The sequence below is a fragment of the Micromys minutus genome, assembly GCF_963924665.1.
Source record: "Micromys minutus genome assembly, chromosome: 6".
NCBI classification, from domain to species: Eukaryota; Metazoa; Chordata; class Mammalia; order Rodentia; family Muridae; genus Micromys; species Micromys minutus.
This window is the reverse complement of record NC_137975.1, coordinates 71,951,624-71,968,913: the sequence shown is the minus strand read 5'-3', so window position 1 is coordinate 71,968,913 and position 17,290 is coordinate 71,951,624. Positions and strand designations below refer to the sequence as shown.

Genomic DNA, 17,290 nt, shown 5'->3' with positions numbered 1-17,290 from the left:
GGCGGGGTCTACTGCTAGTCTTGAAGAAGTGCATGCCTGCAGCAATCTTCTTGGTGGATCCCTCTTTTCTGCAGAGAACTGGAGAACCCTCATAGGGTGTCTCATCTAGGCTTCTGGAGAGAGATCTGGTATGGGAGGTATGAGGATAAACGGAAGGACACAGACCATTCTTAAGTGCCCCAATTCCTATGTCAGGCCTCTTCCAATATCCTCTCTGGTTTGGATCCATCATGCGTGTACAGAACATTTTCATTGCATTTAGCTCCATGAAGCACACGGCCTTCCCTAAGACAGGAAATATCACCGCATAGCACACTAGCTTCAGTTAGACTCAGAATGTCAGAGAGGCAGTGATTCTAAGACTTTAGTTGAGTGGCCTTGAGAAGAACACGCAAGTTCACTGAACACTCACCATGCAGTGTCATGCGAAGACTAAGTAGAACAATAAGCCAGTGTTTCCAAAGCTACTTTCATTAGCAGTTTGCTTTAAGAAAACCTCAACAGAAGAGGAAGTCTTCAGAGTCTTGAATTTTAATATTTGGTTCATAAACAATACCAAGTCCAGGAGAATTAGAAAGAACTATACATTGCTTTGCTACCTAAAGATAGATAATGCTAACAGACTGCTCTCCAAACCAACACTCCAATTAATTTTCCTTTGTATATGCATGCTGACATGTTCAGAATGGTCCATATATATCATTTTGTAACCTGGTTTATGTCCCAACAAATTGCTACAAATATTTTCTTACTAATAAATATATCAATCAATGCATATTATTTTATACAAGTTTTAATGTATGTTAAGGTCATATATATGTTTTATAGAAGTTTTAATATATAAGTTTAATATAGTGTATAATATATGAATTTAATATATATTAAAATTTGTATAAAATTACATCAATTTTAATTATTTTTCTTCTTTTATTTTTGACTTTTATTTTTTTCTTATCTTTGCATCTATAAATTACCTTGATAACTATTCATAATTCAAGTGCAAATATTGTTTTTGTTTTATAAGATATAAATCTTATTTATCATGCTTTCCTCGTGGGTTATGTAAGCCCCAGCTCATTATCTTCAAGCCAGTTTTAATCACTCTGCTTGTTAATCTTACTAATGAGTTAAATAGCAATTGAATCCATGCTAGTCACATTGTATGAGACAATGGACATTTAGAGGTGAGGTAGTCCTTCTTTGGGTCAACTTGAACAGAGGTTCCTCTATAATCTAGCTTCCATATTTGTTTGTCTATTTCAAAGGTTATAATGAAAAACAACAAGTTTCGTGATGGCATTTCTTAGTATGTGTCCTTCTGAGGGGTCGCGCTCATTGCCTTCCCTAGTGCTATCCCATGTCCCCCCACCCATGTAGTTGACATCTCATTTTCCTCAGTTGGTCCCCTTTCTACCTACCACAATCACACGTCTTCTATCACCCTGTCTATGTTCCAGCTCCCTTAAGATCTCTTTCTTTCCTCTCATGATCTCCTTATAGCTTTGTGACCTGCATATCACTTATAGAACTCACACGTATATTTCTGTCCGAGAGTTTAAATTCAAGTTCTGCTTATGAGATAGAACATGTAGTATTTGATTTTCAGAATCTGCCTTTTAGTTATTCAACATTATTACTTCTAGTTGTATCCATGTATCTGTAAATGTCATGATTTCATTTTTCTCTATGGCTGTATAAAATTCCATTCCATATATGTATCATACTTAAAAATTACACATTCATGTGTTGATAGGTATGCAGGCTGCTCAATTTCTTGGATATTGTGAATAGCTCAGCAATAAACACAGAGCTTGAAGGCACCTCTGTGGCACGTGGTCTTCGAATTCTTCTTATGTAAGATAGCACGATCATATGGAAATTCTGTTTTCAGATTCTTGAGGAACCTGAAGATGAGGAACTGTACCCATTTTTATGGTCACATCGGTTTACATTTCCACCAGCTATGGTTAAGGGTTCCTTTTCCCTACATCTTTGCCAGGATCTGTTTTCTTGGCAACAGTCATTCTGGCCATAGAAAGATGGAATCTTTGAAAATTTAGTTCTTAGAAAATTTTAGTGAGCTGGAATCTTAAGGCAGCTTAATTCACATTTCTTCAGTGGCTAAGGACATTGAGCTTTAAAAGGATCTACTATTGTTTTTATTTATTCTTCCAAGAACTGTCTACTCACTTCATCAAGCCTTTTCTGATAACATGATTCAGTGTTTGGGATGTTCCAGTTTTGTAGTTCTTTATATTTCTTGATACTAATTTCCCATCTGATTTATAGGAGGCAAAGTTTTTTTTCTCCTTCTGTGTCTGTCTCTTTATTCATCCTTCTGTAAAGAAGCCTCTTAATTTCATGCAATCCCATTTTATAGCCTGCGCTGTTGCAGTCCAGCTCAAAAAAATCACTGTCTATGTCTGTCATTTGAAGCACATTTCCCTAGCAGTTTTTAAATGTTACATCTTATATTGATGTTTTTGATGCCTGTTTACATTGTTTTAATGGAGAATGATAGATAACAGATCTACTTTCATTCTGCACATGGAAATCCGGTTTCCCCAGCACTATTTGTTAAAGGGAGACTGCCGTTTCTCCAGTGTGTGCATTTGATAGCTCTCTCAAAAATTAGGTCACTATAACTGTCCATTTATTTCTGGGACTTCTATTCTATTTTGCTGTTTATATGCCCGACTTTGTGCCAGCTGCATGCTGTTTGTGTAGTGTAAGTTGAGAGTATGTGTTAAGAAGAGTGTGGCTCTGTCTGCTAATAATTGATGCATGTAAACTTTAAGATTTGTTTCCCTGGCACCCTGATGAATGTCATTGAGATTTTAATGGTAATTGCATTGAATCTGTAGGTTACTTTTGGTAGCATGGCCATTTTTGCAACATTCATTTGGCCTATCAATAAAAATGGAAGCTCTTTCAATCTTTCTAGTGATGTTTCCAACTTCTTTCTTTAACATATTAAAGTTTTCATTGTTAAAGGTCTACCTTGGCTACATTCATTCTTAAATATTTTAGTTTTTTTTAAAAAAGTTACCATGGATGGATGTTTCTTGGTGAAAGGTTTTCTATATTGACATACAGAAAAGCTATAGATTTTCATACGTTGATTTTGTATCCCACTACTTGGCTGAAAATGTTTATTACATTTCAGTTTCCTGGTGAAGTATTTAGAGTCCTTAAAAGTATAGGACCATGCCATCAGCACATAGGGATAATTTAACCTTTCCCTTTCCAATCTGTAGGCTTCAGTTTCTTCATGTTCTCTTGTTCCTCTAGATAAGATTTTGAGCACTATTTGAATATTAGAGAGAAGAGGCATCATTGTTTTGATCAAGATTTATGGGAAATGCTCTGATGTTTTCCCCATTAGAATAATGTTGGATAGGTATTTGTCATATATAGGTTTTATTAAGTTGAGTTATGGTTTATTTTTAGATTCTTTATGGCTCTTTTCAGGAAGAATTACTGAGTGCTGTTTGACTATTCATCAGTTGAGATGGTTGTCTACTTTCTGTCCTTCAGTCTATGTATAAGTTGAATTAACTTCTTGATTTGCTTGTTTTGAACCAACCTTGCAAACTTAGGATAAAAAGGTATTTGATATTATTAGTGTGTTTTTAAATTTGATTTGCAAATATTATTGGACTTCTTGTTTCTGCATTTATGAGAATTATTGGCTTATAGTTTTGTTTCTTTGTAATGTTCCTTAACTGGTTCTGACATGGGGGTGATCTGTCTTCATGGGATGTGTTTGGAAGTGTCTTCCCTTCCTAACTTATGGGCCAGTCTGAGAAGTCTTGGTGTCACTTCTTCAAAGTATGGTGAAATTCTATAGTGAATCCGTCTACTGGGGTTCCTTGGGAGTCTTTTAATTATTGCTTCAATCTCACTGACTGCTGAATAGCAAGCTCCCAGCATTCACCTCCCTCTGTCTTCAGTGCTGGGGTTACAGGTGTGCGACCACACCTGGCCTTTTACTGGGGTGGTATTGATTCTAACTCAGTTCCTCAGGTTTGTTCATCTATCCATCTAATGCACTAAGTCATCTCCTCAGCCCTTGTCTTCCAATTTTACATTTTTGTTACTGCAAACACTAAAAGAATGCAGAATTATATTTAGAATGATTTTTTTTAGCTTCCTCTTATAGTATCATGGTAAAAATACTGGGGTACTTCTTGAATGCCTGCCCCAAGATGGTGTATGTCTGATATGTGTTCTAAGTCTGAGAATGATGTTGCACAGCTTTGTTTCAGAAAAATAGCTTGCAGAGCATTTCAGATGCATATTCTTTCTTTCCAAAGCATTACAGAGGCAACTTCATTGTGCTTTAAAATTCAGCACTGAGATGAAATCCAAAGCCAAACGATTGATCCCATGGTCTACCTGCTTCTTTTTGTCCTCCCTCACCGTTTGACATCTGCAAGATTTCACCTGATCTTTGGAAATAAAAGGAAAGCGGGACACAATGAGGAAGAAGTTTGTGTTGATATGTTGGCCTGAGGGGGAGTTTTGATCGAAGACAGTAAGTTTATTAGTATTTGTTGAGTCATAGCTTCTTCTCTCCTGAAGGCTTTTCTCTTTCTGGGTTTCTAATTCAACACCCAGAATTACCTGGCATGCCTTTTATTCCAAATGTTTTCTTTTTTTCTGAGATCCTCCATGTTCCAAGTCAGCTGACTCATTTGGACATCCTACTTTTGGTGCACTCCAGCTTCCTGCTTGTCACTGGGGCTCCAGTTGTGCTTCTGGAAAGAACAGTTTTCCCTGATTCTACATTGCCATCAGCACCATCTTCTGCTAATTACTGTCAAGATTTGGAGTTTACTGGTTTCTACAAATCACTTTCCTTCCTCTAAGCATTTCTCAAGTGGATACTTAAAAATTTCTTCTATATCCTTTTTTTTTTCTATTTTATGTGTCGGAATGTTTTACCTGTGTGACTGTATGTGCACCACATGTGCTGCTGGTGCTTTAGGAGGTTAAAGGGACGTGTCATACACTCTGGAACTGAACTTACAGATGGTTGTGAGGCATCTTGTAGGTGGGGGAAATTGAATCAAGACCCTTCACAAGAGCAGCAAGTGCTCTCAACCACTCAGCTATTGCTCCAGTTTCCCACTCCACCCCCATTACCTTTTCTCCCACCCCAGCATCTGTATATTCAGATGTTCAGATACGCTTCCTTGTTCTTAAGTTTCCCAAAAGAACTTGGGGGGATGTTTATTGGGAGAGTGTTTTGGTTAATTTGGGTGAGTGTTCAATCTATTTAATTTGGAGAGAATTTTTAATTCTGAAGTTTGATTACTTAAAATTGGTTTTTAGCATTCTGGGAGACAGAAGAATAACATCTAGAGATGACTACATGACATGGGCTTCGACGCTGCCTCGGTCCTCTATCCATGAACATGCATGCTACCTCTGGCTATCATGGACAGGGTGGTCCTTGTCATGACCTGTTGTGCCAATGCACCTCACATTTCTACCCTTACTGCTTGAGCCAAGTCCAACCCAGAAGTGCACCTGCAGTCATAAATTGTCACTAGTAGTGTTCTGGGTCAAACACATGCAGGGCTTCATGAGTACAATAGCACCTCTGAGCCCTGTGCTCAGAAGAACCTGGCACCCGGTTTAGTGCTCTGCTTAAGAGCTTAAGAGTTATCTATTTGCACTGCAAATGTTACAGAAACATGTGCTAAGGAGGTAGCCAGAAGCTAAGCCCATACTGGGTCCTGTCTTCTGCCACCTCCCAGGGAACTTGGCCATTCATGTTTCTCAATTCAACTTCTCTCTCTGCAGATACTGCATTCTCCAATGGAGTAGCAGTTGTGTTGGGGACCCTGTCTTTTGCAGGTACCCCTGAGGCCCAGTGGGAAACTAGGCACAAGAAAAGTAAGAGTTTGGGTCTGACTGTTGTTTTCTTGCCAGCACTGGGCAAGGTCTGGTGAGTAGGAAAGGGGATTTCCATCTCCTGACCTAGTACTTACCCTGTCTCAGGGGAGAAGTTTGAGACCGTTGGGAGTCAACTGACTACTGCAGGCTTCAATAGGAAGTCATGAACAAAGGAAGTAGATGGTTGAAATTCTGAGGTGTACTAGGAACTCCAGAAAGTTTAGGCCTGTGTGTCTCAGGGAATGACCCACAGAGATGAGTCTGCACTTGTCCTGGGTACCTTCTGCCTAGAGAAGCATTTGGTCTTGCAGCTCTGGAATTATCTCTGAGTGTGGCTAGCCTTTCTCTGTTCAGAGCAGCTCAAAGCAACCTCCAATGATGAGTTGCCAAATAATGGTGAAATTTTGGCATTTTCACAGTTACATTCAATGCTTTTCCTATTGTATGTAAAACAGAATTGCATAAGATAAAGATGAACAGAATATTCATGCTGGTAATTTAAAGCTTAAAATTTGTTAGAATGGTTAATGGCAAATTAAAATCATCAAGTCAAAGAGGACACTGTCAAAGAAAACGAAAAGAAGAGAACCTTGTAGTCTAGCATCTATCTTAGTTAGAATTTTTATTCTAGTGGTAAAAAATCTTGAAGAGGAAAGAACATATTTCAGCTTGAGGGTTGTCAGGGCAGGAACCCTAACAGGACAGAAAACGGAAGGCACAAGTTGATGCAGAGGCCCTGGAAGGATGCTGCTTTGCTTGCTTGCTACCCATGGCCTGCTCAGCTTGCTTTCTTATAGCGCTAAGGCAGTGTTTTTTTAACCTGAGGGTCTTTGTCCCTGCAGGAGTCACATATCAGGTAGTTACATTATGATTCATAAAGTAGAAAATTACAGTTATGAAGTTGCAATGAAATAATTTTGTGGTTGGGGGTCAGCACAACATAAGGAAGTGCACTGCATCATTTGGAAGGTTGAGAAACACTGCTAAGGAACATCAGCAGTATCCACAGTGAGTGGAGCCCTCCCACATCAATCATCAATCAACGAGTGTTAGAGACTTTGCCTACAGGCCAATCTTATGGGGCATTTTCTCAGTTAAGTCTCCTTTTCCAGATATGGCTCTAACTTGTAGTAAACTGATTCAAACCTAATGAGCACAAATGACCCCCTTCCAACTTGAACACACATTGTTTCAGCTAGAATGTCTTCTTTTCAATTTATCCCCAAGATGATATGTTACTATTAATAGTCACACATAAAATGTTGTAACTTTAAAAAATAACAGTCTTAAAATTTTAAAAGTCGAGGAGTGCTGTCACTCCTAAGCTCACAGAAGAGACTACCTTTTTACTCCAGTTGGCTAAAAAGGGATCCACCAGGGAGCACACAGGGAACAGGAAGCGTGGAGATCCAGGACAGGAGCCTTCCCGTCTCTATCTGTGCTCTGGAGCTAAGGCTGTCCCAAAGCACTCCCTACCCAAATCCTGCCCAGAGAGGACTGGTCTCCCAGGAGGGCTGACACACATAAGAGCACAGGCTCATAGACCCACAGGAGGGACAAGCTCCAGTTGGAGACAGCAAGATCAGCTAACACCAAAGACAACCAGATGGTGAGAGACAAGTGCAAGAATCTAAGCAACAGAAACCAAGGCTATTTGGCTTATTATCAGGACCCAGTTCTCCCATGAAAGCAAGTCCTGGATACCCCAACACACCAGAAAAGCAAGATTCAAATTTAAAATCACATCTTAAGAAGAACTTAAATAACTCCTTAAAAATACAGGAAAACACAGGTAAACAGATAGAAGCCCTTAAAGAGGAAACACAAAAATCCCTTAATGAATTACAGGAAAATACAACCAAACAGGTGAAGAAATGTTTTGTTCAATTCCATCCAAGAGCTAAAAATAGAAATATAAACAACAGTGAAATCACAAAGGGAGACCACCCTAGAGATAGAAAACATGGGAAAGAGATCAGGAGTCATAGATGCAAGCATCACCAACAGAATACAAGAGACAGAAGAGAGAATCTCAGGTGCAGAAGATACCATAGAAGACATTGACACAACAATCAAAGAAAATGCAAAATGCAAAGGCTCCTAATCCAAAACATCCAGGAAATATAGGATACAATGAGAAGACCAAACTTAAGGATAATAGGAACAGAAGAGATAGAAGATTCCCAACTTAAAGAACCAGTAAATATCTTAAAAAATTATACAAGAAAAAAATTTTTCTAACCTAAAGAAAGAGATGCCCATGAATATATATGAAGGCTAAAAAACTCCAAATAGATTGGACTAGAAAGGAAATTCCTCCTGTCACATAATAATCAAAATACCAATGCAGAAGACAGAGAAAAAGTATTAAAAGCAGTAAGGAAAAAAGGTCAAGTAACATATAAAATTAGACATATCAGAATTACATCAAACTTCTCAACAGAGACTATAAAATCCAGAAGATCCTGGGCAGATGCCAAACGAATCCTAAGAGAACAAAAGTGCCAGCCCAAGCAACTATACCCAGCAGAACTCTCAATTACAATAGATGAAGAAATCAAGATATTTCACGACAAAATCAAACTTATACAATTTCTTTCCACAAACCCAGCTCTACAAAGGATAATAGGTGGAAAACTTCAACATAAGGGGGGGGAAACTACACCCTAGAAAAAGCAAGAAAGTAATCTTTCCACAAACCCAAAAGAATAGAACCACAAAAACACAATTCTACCTCTAACAACAAAAACAATAAGAAAAAGCAATCACCTTTCCTTAATATCTCTTAACATCAATGAACTCAATTCTCCAATAAAAAGACATAGACTAACAGACTGGATACTTAAACAGGACCCAGCATTTTGCTGCATACAGGAAATGCCCCTCAGTGACAAAGACAGACACTACCTCAGAGTAAAAGGCTGGAAAAAATTTTCTAAGCAAATTGTCCCAAGAAACAAGCTGGAGTAGCCATTCTAATATTGAATAAAATCGACTTTCAACCGGAAGTTATCATAAAAGATAAGGAAGGAAACTTCATACTTATCAAAAAAAAAATCTACCAAGATGAACTCTAAATTTTGAACATCTATGCTCCAAATACAAGGGCACCTACATTCACAAAAGAAACTTTACTAAAGTTCAAAGCACACATTGCACCTTACATAATAGTGGGAGACTTCGACACCCCACTCTCACTAATGGACATATCATGGAAACAGAAACTGAACAGAGACACAGTGAAACTAACAGAAGATATGAACCAAATGGATTTAACACATATCTATAGAACATTTCATCAGAACCTCATGGTACCTTCTTTTTAAGCATCCAAAATCTCTCTAGCCAGTAAAAATCAAATCAAAGCAAAACAAAACTGAACAGTATAAAAAGTTCAGTGCTTAACATCTGGAGCCCACTCATGACCCTTCCAGGCTCTGACGAACCTGAGTAGTTCTTTCTTCCCAAGTCTGCCAACTGAAGCACACATCATTTGTCTTATAGGCTCACACTGTCTCCAGTCTCTGATTGCTCCTCTTCTTGGTAGCTGTGCTACAGCACTGGCATTTTCTGCTGCAACTTGGCTGCACTTTCATGGTTTTCTTCAGGGATGTGGACTCTGCAATATGGTGCCAAGTCTCACCTTTTCTCCATGGCCTCTTCAATCCTGTGCCTTCTGCTGTAACTATGGCTGCACCTCTAACAATAATCTCTCTCCATCTCTTTGCATGGTCTCCAGCTCTACCACACAGTCCTAAACCTCAGCTGACCTCCATCATTCCTTATCATTAAAGCAACCACACTTGGGTGACTCTTACACAATCAAGTTTGGTTGCCAGGGTGGGTTGCAGCTTTGGTTCCCTACGGACTATAACTTCTGAATGCTGACCTTGAGGGAGTCCTCCCAGATTTATGGTCCTCAGTGATGCTGGTTTCTTCTTCATCACAGATAATTTCTCAGCTTCAGCTGACCAGCATCAATTGTTCCATCAATTGTTACTTCAGTGGTGCTGATCTCTTGCTTATTACAGCCAGCTCTTCCACTCTAGATGATCAGATGCTGCAGATTTTTAATTCAAAATATTAAAAATCCTGATAGAATACAGTGCTGAGTTTCCCCCTTCTCGGGGTGTCCAGGTGCTCAGCGAGGAACAGGTAGGGGTCCGCAGTCCTCCTCTCCCTCCGGGACATTAGATACTGCTGCCTGTCACACTCCGAAGGGGAAGCAGAAGTCTGAGATGAGCTGGTTGTGTTCCAGGTACTGCGCTGCATTACTGAAAACTTGTGACCACCATATTGGGGGTCTTTGGGTATGTTCCCCGAGGTGGGCACAGAAACTCAATATGTACCTAAGTCTGGTCTTTAATTCCTGATGCTTTCCGAAAATGATCAGATGACAGATGTATACTACCATGCACATCTCTGTTTTGTATTTTTATTAAAAGCATTTCTACCTTTATTTTGCACTGGGCCCTGACAGTTATGTAGATAGCTCTAGTATAGGTACTGGCACATTCTTTCAAGATGACTCCCATCTTAGAAAGCTGAAGCTGCAGGTGACAAAGTGCCCTTTGTTTGGCTGTGCCATTCTGACTGCCCTGCCCTGCTCTCTTGGTGTTATCCTTTGTCACATAAGTCCTAGGTGTTTGCACAATTCAACTGGGGAAGATAATGCCCCCACCCCCTGACAAGTTGGCAGGTGTGTGACCAGGTGATAATTTAAGAACAATTCGTTGTCACCCTATTTCACCCCATACTGTAGTCTCTTGGGATTTGTGAGGAATGGTTTCTGAGTACCTTTGAATACCATTTTTTTAGATGCTCATCCTCTTATATAAAATAGAACAGTGTTTGCATATGACCTATACCCCCCAACCCCCGCCAAACACTTTTAAATACCCCTGGATTACTTATAATGCCAAATACAATATGAGTGTCGGGTCAATAGTTAATATGCTGTATTGTTCAAGGAATAATGACAAGAAAAAGTCTGTGCGTGTCCATTACAAATGCTGTCGCAGAGCCTGCTTACAGCGTCTGTCTATAGTTGGTTCCTTCTGTGGGTGCGGAACTTGCAGAGATGGGTGGTGGCCCACATTTCTGATCTGATCATCTAACACGTAAAACCCCCTCTCACACTGCCCAGTGTCTGATAGGGTCAGTGATTACTGGTGCCTTCCTCCTTTCCCCGTTTTCCGTGAATCTTTTATTTATGATGACTGTTTCATTATGGTTTGTACTCCAAACACACCTTCCAGGATCCTTCTGTTCTTCAGGAAAGAATGGGAGTTTCTCTGTCCCTGATGCTCTCTCATGAAGCACAGGAGTGGCTATCAGGAGCCAAGCAGCCTGCTCTGCCCAGCCTCTTCTTGCCTATAGACAGCATCCAAGCTGGAAAGACTTCCCATGCTCCTGATTACCAGGAGAATCTAGCACATGACTGTGCTCCTTCTGCATACCAGCTGGGCTTGACTGCCATCTTTACGTTTTCTGATGGGAGCTGGTAAGGTAAGGAGAAATCCTTTGCCTCCATTTGCCTGGCTGACAGTGGAGATGCCCTTCCCACCCCCACTGCCTTTATAGTTATAGTGGCAGTAGTGGGTTTGCAAAGGGAAATTTGCACCTGTTTGGAGCTGGCTTCACATTGAGAGCACAGAACAAAAGCAAAGGCTAGCACATCCGGAATGGGTACTGCCAAAATTACTTACCACAGACATCTGCGAAGCTGTCAGCCATTCAGGGGGGATGTGAAAATGAGCCCCAGCTGAATCTCCCAGTAAAATGATTCCCATGGGCTGTGAACCTAGGAAGGGCAATTCATTTACATCATTTCTATACGCGAGCAGTGGGCAGCCTCCAGAGTGAGTAGCTCTGTGAGCAGATAGCCTGGTGTGCACTGAAGGCACAGTGCATCCCAACAGTGATACACTGCCACTTCTCATGGGTGGGGAGTGTGATGGGAGCATCGAGGAGGTGGATGAAATGTCTCCGCCATTGGAAGAGCTAGCGGAGCTGCACAAACACAGGTGTGCTTCCCGGCTCAGCATAAAGCAACTGCTGCACAACATCCAGAGCCAATGATGGATGGGCACAGGAGTCAGGCTTGATCTGAGCTCAGAAATACGCCTTACATTTCGGTTCTGGAAATGGCTTAGTGAACACCGCGATTCTCTTTAAAAGCTAATGACCTCATGGAGCAATTTTGATAGTTTAAAGATGTGATGGTCTCTTAAAGTCTTTAAATTCACATACGCAAAAGGCACTGGATGGACAATTCTGGCTGATTAATAGAGAGAAGGAGATAGGAAGGTCTTTGTGCAGCCTGAATGTCTGGATGTCAGAAACATTTAATCAGATTCTGAGACTCGTCTACACAAATCACTTACTGGTGGGTACACCCTTCTATCTACTTAAAGGCCTAGAAAAATCAAATTATCCATTCAGAGTCAGATAAGTCTCTTTCCTCTATCCCAAAACCACTGGAATGAGGCAGAGGATGGCCAGCCTTGCTCTACAGGCTCTCTAGCCTTGGCTTCTTAAGGAGCTGCCCTGGACCATAAGAGTGGAGAGGAAGAGCGTCTGGGACATGTAGGATGATGTGGAGATTTGGGCTTCTTTCTTCCTAGGCTCACTAGCCCAGAAGGTTTAGAATTTCATCTAAGTCTGGATTTACTTATTACTATTGTTGTTTCTTGCAGTCCTGAAGATTGAACCTAAGACACTAAACTAGTGTCTTAGCACAGAGCCACTATCCAACGTCTGGATTTATTCACAACTTTTTCTCCTCCTTTTCTTCTTGTAGTACTGAGCGAGTACATGCTAAGCAAATGCTCTACCACTCATTATGCTTAAACCCCCAGCCATCTTTTTACTTTCTTTTTTTGAGACAGGGTCACATTAACTTCCTCATAGTCTGAAATCACCCTGTAGCCCATATAGGACTTGAGGCTTCAATCTCCTCCCTCATCCTTTTGAGTATATGAGATTACAGACTTCTGCCACCAGGCTTGGTTAGAAACTTTTTTTTTTTTTGTCACTCAACAAATATTTCTAGTTTGTATAATTATGCAATGGACCTTTCAATTTTCAATTCTCTTCTTTGCCCCTCTGAGAGCTTATAAACAATTAGGTTTTAGGTTGATCTTTGTCAATTATACTTTGATCAAGTGTAGCCCTTGGGATAAAATTAGTTATCCAGGTAATACCTGTTGAGTGAGTACTTGACCAAAAATGCATCTTCAAGGGAGGGGGAAAGTATTAACTAACATAAAATGGGCAGCAAGTGAGAAATGCCTTAGTTTTTGTTTACCCCTTGGAGTGGATTTTCAGACTGGTGGCTCGGATGCTCAGGCATTTGGGCTTTTGGAGCAGGAAGCTTTTGCTTTAGTTATTTCTGGAATTATTTGTAGGCTGGAGCTTGGCTTCTCTCTTAGGTCATTCACATATTCATCTTTAGAGACTGTCTCCCCAGTATAGGGTTATTAACCTTGATGTATGTTGAAAAGGACATGCAAATGATTAAATATTACTTCCTGGGTCGTTATTTGGAAAGCTCCCAGGTTTTGATTGCTCTGTCATCCACCCTGCAGCCCTGCCTAATGTGGTCATTAAGGTTTCCAGTCCCTAAGTGAAAGAGCCAATTAAACAAATTACATTCTGTATCTTCTAGATCTGCCTCCTCTCCTGTTCCTGTCTTTTTCTGATTGGTTGTGAAAACTAATATAATTTAAAGTAACTGCTAATCTCAGACACTGCTGCATAAGGATATGTATTTGTTTTTTCTCTTTCATTGGACTCAACTAGAAAAGAAGCATCTACTGTAGTAAGGCACTGACTTGTAGTTCATACCTTCACAGAATTTCTTCTCATAAGGAATTCCATCTTTTGGATCGACACCCTTTAAAAGAGAAATGGAGAGATTAGCAGCGTGGTTATCAATGTGTGAGACACATACACCAAATCCTTCTCAACTGCATTTAACATGCAAAGGCAAATAAATATATAAAACCCTTTCAAGCCTTTTGGGCCCTGAATCCAGCATAGCAATACTTCATGTGATGAGCTGGGTTTAGGAGAACTTGGGGATAGTACAGAAAGATAACAGAAAATGAGACCTACTGCTTCAAGCAATCTGAGCCAACCATTTAGGAGAAAAGTTGGTCATTCGTGACTCTTCTTGAAGTACTGAAGGCTGACTGAGCCTTGAGGACATAGTCAAGGGTGTGTTCTATAGTCTCTAAGCTGGAGATCAACGTATCCAGATATCTCAGGAACACCAATTTTCATTCACTTCACCCTTTCACCCCACACTCATCCCAGGGGGCATTGATGAAAAGTGGGGGTGCTTGTGGTTGTCACAATGGAATGGCATGGTCTTGACATCTTGTAGATAGAAGGAGGCTATAAAATGCCCTACAGCTTAGAAGATGATATGTTGAACTCAAATGTTGACAACTTCAGAAGTTAAGAAAACAAAGAAGGGCAAGTTGGTCCTGAGTTCAACTAAGTCATCACTACCAAACATCCAAAGGGAAGTAAGACAGTCAGTGGAGCACCTGTCTCTTGGAAGACACATTAGTAGTATTTTAAGACAAAAGTGTTTGGTGGTCAGAATAAGATGGAAACAGTAAATTCTTGATCCTGATCTTGAAATCTCAATATACATATGGCAACATTGTGCTGGGAAGTCCAGAAAGAAATGGAAGCAACCAGCTTTGTTTGCCCTGTGCCTCCTGTTCTTAATGTCAAGAGCCATCCCCACACTCATACACAGATACACACACCAAACACACATTCACACACAGTCACATACCACACACACATATTCATACAGACCCACATTCATACACACACATTCACACACACACTCCCACGCATTCATACACAATCATGTACACACACACTCACACACATTTACATACAATCACATACACTCATACACATTCACACTCACATGTTAACACACACATACACACATTCACACACATACTACATTCACATACACATGCACACACATTCACACACACATACACTCATATACACATATTCACATACACATTCACACCACATACACACACACACACACACACACATTCAACAAACCAGGCGTACACACATACCACAGTCACCATTAGAGCCAGTGGGTACTGTGTAATAAAGATGGGCTTTAATGGCTACAGTCTCCTTGATCCAACTTTGCGATCCTGAGACATTTTTCCTCTGCAAAAAGGGACAGGTGTGAAGATCTGAAGACTATGTCTCTTCCTAATTAGGAATGATGAGCTTGTTACCTCCTGTCTTTGCTTGGCCACCTCTTTATGGAGATGTCCTACCATGTCACAAAGAGGAGAGACAACAAAAGCATTTTCAAGTACTAATCCTTTGTCCCGAGGTAAGACAGCAAAGCTTGGGTTGATCAGAGCAGAGAGCTACCTTGGGTCCTCTACACTGTAAAGCTCTAGTGCTGATATTCTATCCCATAAAAAGGAGCATGACTGAGGATAGAGTGTTGGACATTGGCACAGTTTTCTGCCATGCTCTCTGCGTTCCAGAAGCCAGAGACCCCAGTGCACACTGGCAGGAATTGCTGGTGTAAGCCTGGGCCACTGGTGTCTTGGTGAGAGAGCAATGCTTATGGGAAGTTTCTTCTCTTTGTCTAGGCAGAAGAATGAAGCAATAATTTCCTTCAAAGCCCGGAATCTTTATCTTCAATACTCCTTGTTTGCTTAGCTCCTTCCTGTGAGAGTGTTGGGACTGGCTGAGAACATTCTAGATCACTGATTCTCAACCTGTGGTCATTACCCCCTTGGGGTGGCATATCAAATATCCTGCCTATGAGATATTTACATTATGAGTAATATACCAGTACCAAGATGGCGGTGATGAGGTAGGAACAAAATGATTTTATGGTCTGGGGTCACCACAGCGTGAGAAGCTGTATGAAAGGGTCTCAACATTCAGGTTGAGAAGATTCAGAAGGTTCTAAGACGAGCAGAGAGGCCATGCTGTCATTGATAGGATGTAAGTATTTCCATGGAAGCACTTCAGGCTTGTGAGACAAATGCCTCAAATGAAACTGACCTGAATTTCCAAGACTCTGGTGATTTGTAAGGATTTCTTTCATGTTTCTAAGTAATTATCTCCTTTCATACTTGAATTTGTGTTTGTAAGTTGCTTTCTTTTTTCTCCACAAGGACCCTCGAATCATGTAAATTGAACATGGCTGTAGCGTATGAATCTGCAGCCATTGCTGCCCACAAGTAAGTTGGCCTTCCCCTTTCTCCTCTTTTCTCTTCTTGAAAGCTATAAACCCTTTATGTGGAGAGAACTAGGTGGCAGAATCAGAAGCTTTGGGGAGTGAGTGTTGCATGCAAGATAATTCCCATGCTCCCTGACAAGGCTCATGAAAGAAAACAAATGGCTGTCACAGGATGGCTCCAACAGCTGTGTGCACGGTAAGACTGCTAACATAGCTCCCTTTCCATTAGACAGGGGCGACCACAGCACGGCTTCAATGGACTGTCCCTGAGGGACCTTGACAACATCACTGATGCTCTTCCTGTCTGTTAGAAAATTTCTCTCTCCCTGTCCCTGTCCCTGTCCCTGTCCCTCTCCCTCTCCTTCCCTCACTCCCCCCCCCCTCCTGTAGGCTCTCACCTTCCTGACATGGCTTTAGAAAATATACACTGGAGAGGGCAGAAAAGCAAGACATGGTGCTCTATTTTAACTCATTGCTTACCCAGATGCCATTACAGTTGGAGTCCCGATAGATATCCCAGTTGTCTGGCCTACAAACAAACAAACAAACAAAAACAACAACAAAACATCAGCATTGCTTTTTGGCATATCCAGAATGCTCAGTGAATGTTCCATGAACAAGATGCTCTGTAAGATAGCAGTGTTCTTTAAGAGCACCCTACATGTACTTGTGATATAAAAAAGCCTCTCTAAACTCTTGATTTCTGGAAACTTAGCCGTGAAGCCAGTCTTTTCCAAGACCGAGTGTTTCTCTGGTTGATGTAGTTGTGGAGTGGTGAGCATAAGAAAGAAGTCTGCAGACCATTTTCTTTAGCAAGGTGAAGCCACCAACACTGCTGCAAGCTGCACAGCACCCATCGGCTTACAGCTCTTACACTGGGTTTTGTGCCAGCAACAAGTGGCACAGCTTTGGCTATTGTGAGCGATGCCTCTTGGCCATCAAGATAGGACTGGTGCAGAATATGTGTCATATTACATGGAGTCCACGCCTCCCTCTAAGGAGACAGGACATAACTCCTGGGTCTAACTGACTGGAAGAATTCACTTGAGGGTTGTGTCAATGTCTACAATCCTTTTTGTATCACTCATTTCTCCCACTAGAAGAGGCAACATTCAGTTTTGTTTACTG

The 17,290-nt window shown here is 40.8% G+C and overlaps 1 protein-coding gene across 1 annotated transcript in view; it reads right to left on the bottom strand.

The window, feature by feature from the left end:
* AOAH (acyloxyacyl hydrolase) overlaps nucleotides 1-17,290 on the bottom strand; it is a gene marked incomplete at both ends in the record, with an annotated part of 215,226 nt that overhangs the window by 102,722 nt on the left and 95,214 nt on the right. Inside the window, 3 exons of the mRNA XM_080918374.1 lie at nucleotides 11,613-11,707; nucleotides 13,753-13,801; nucleotides 16,643-16,691. Coding sequence (XP_080774500.1) covers nucleotides 11,613-11,707; nucleotides 13,753-13,801; nucleotides 16,643-16,691 — 193 coding nt within the window. The remainder of the gene's footprint in view (nucleotides 1-11,612; nucleotides 11,708-13,752; nucleotides 13,802-16,642; nucleotides 16,692-17,290) is intronic.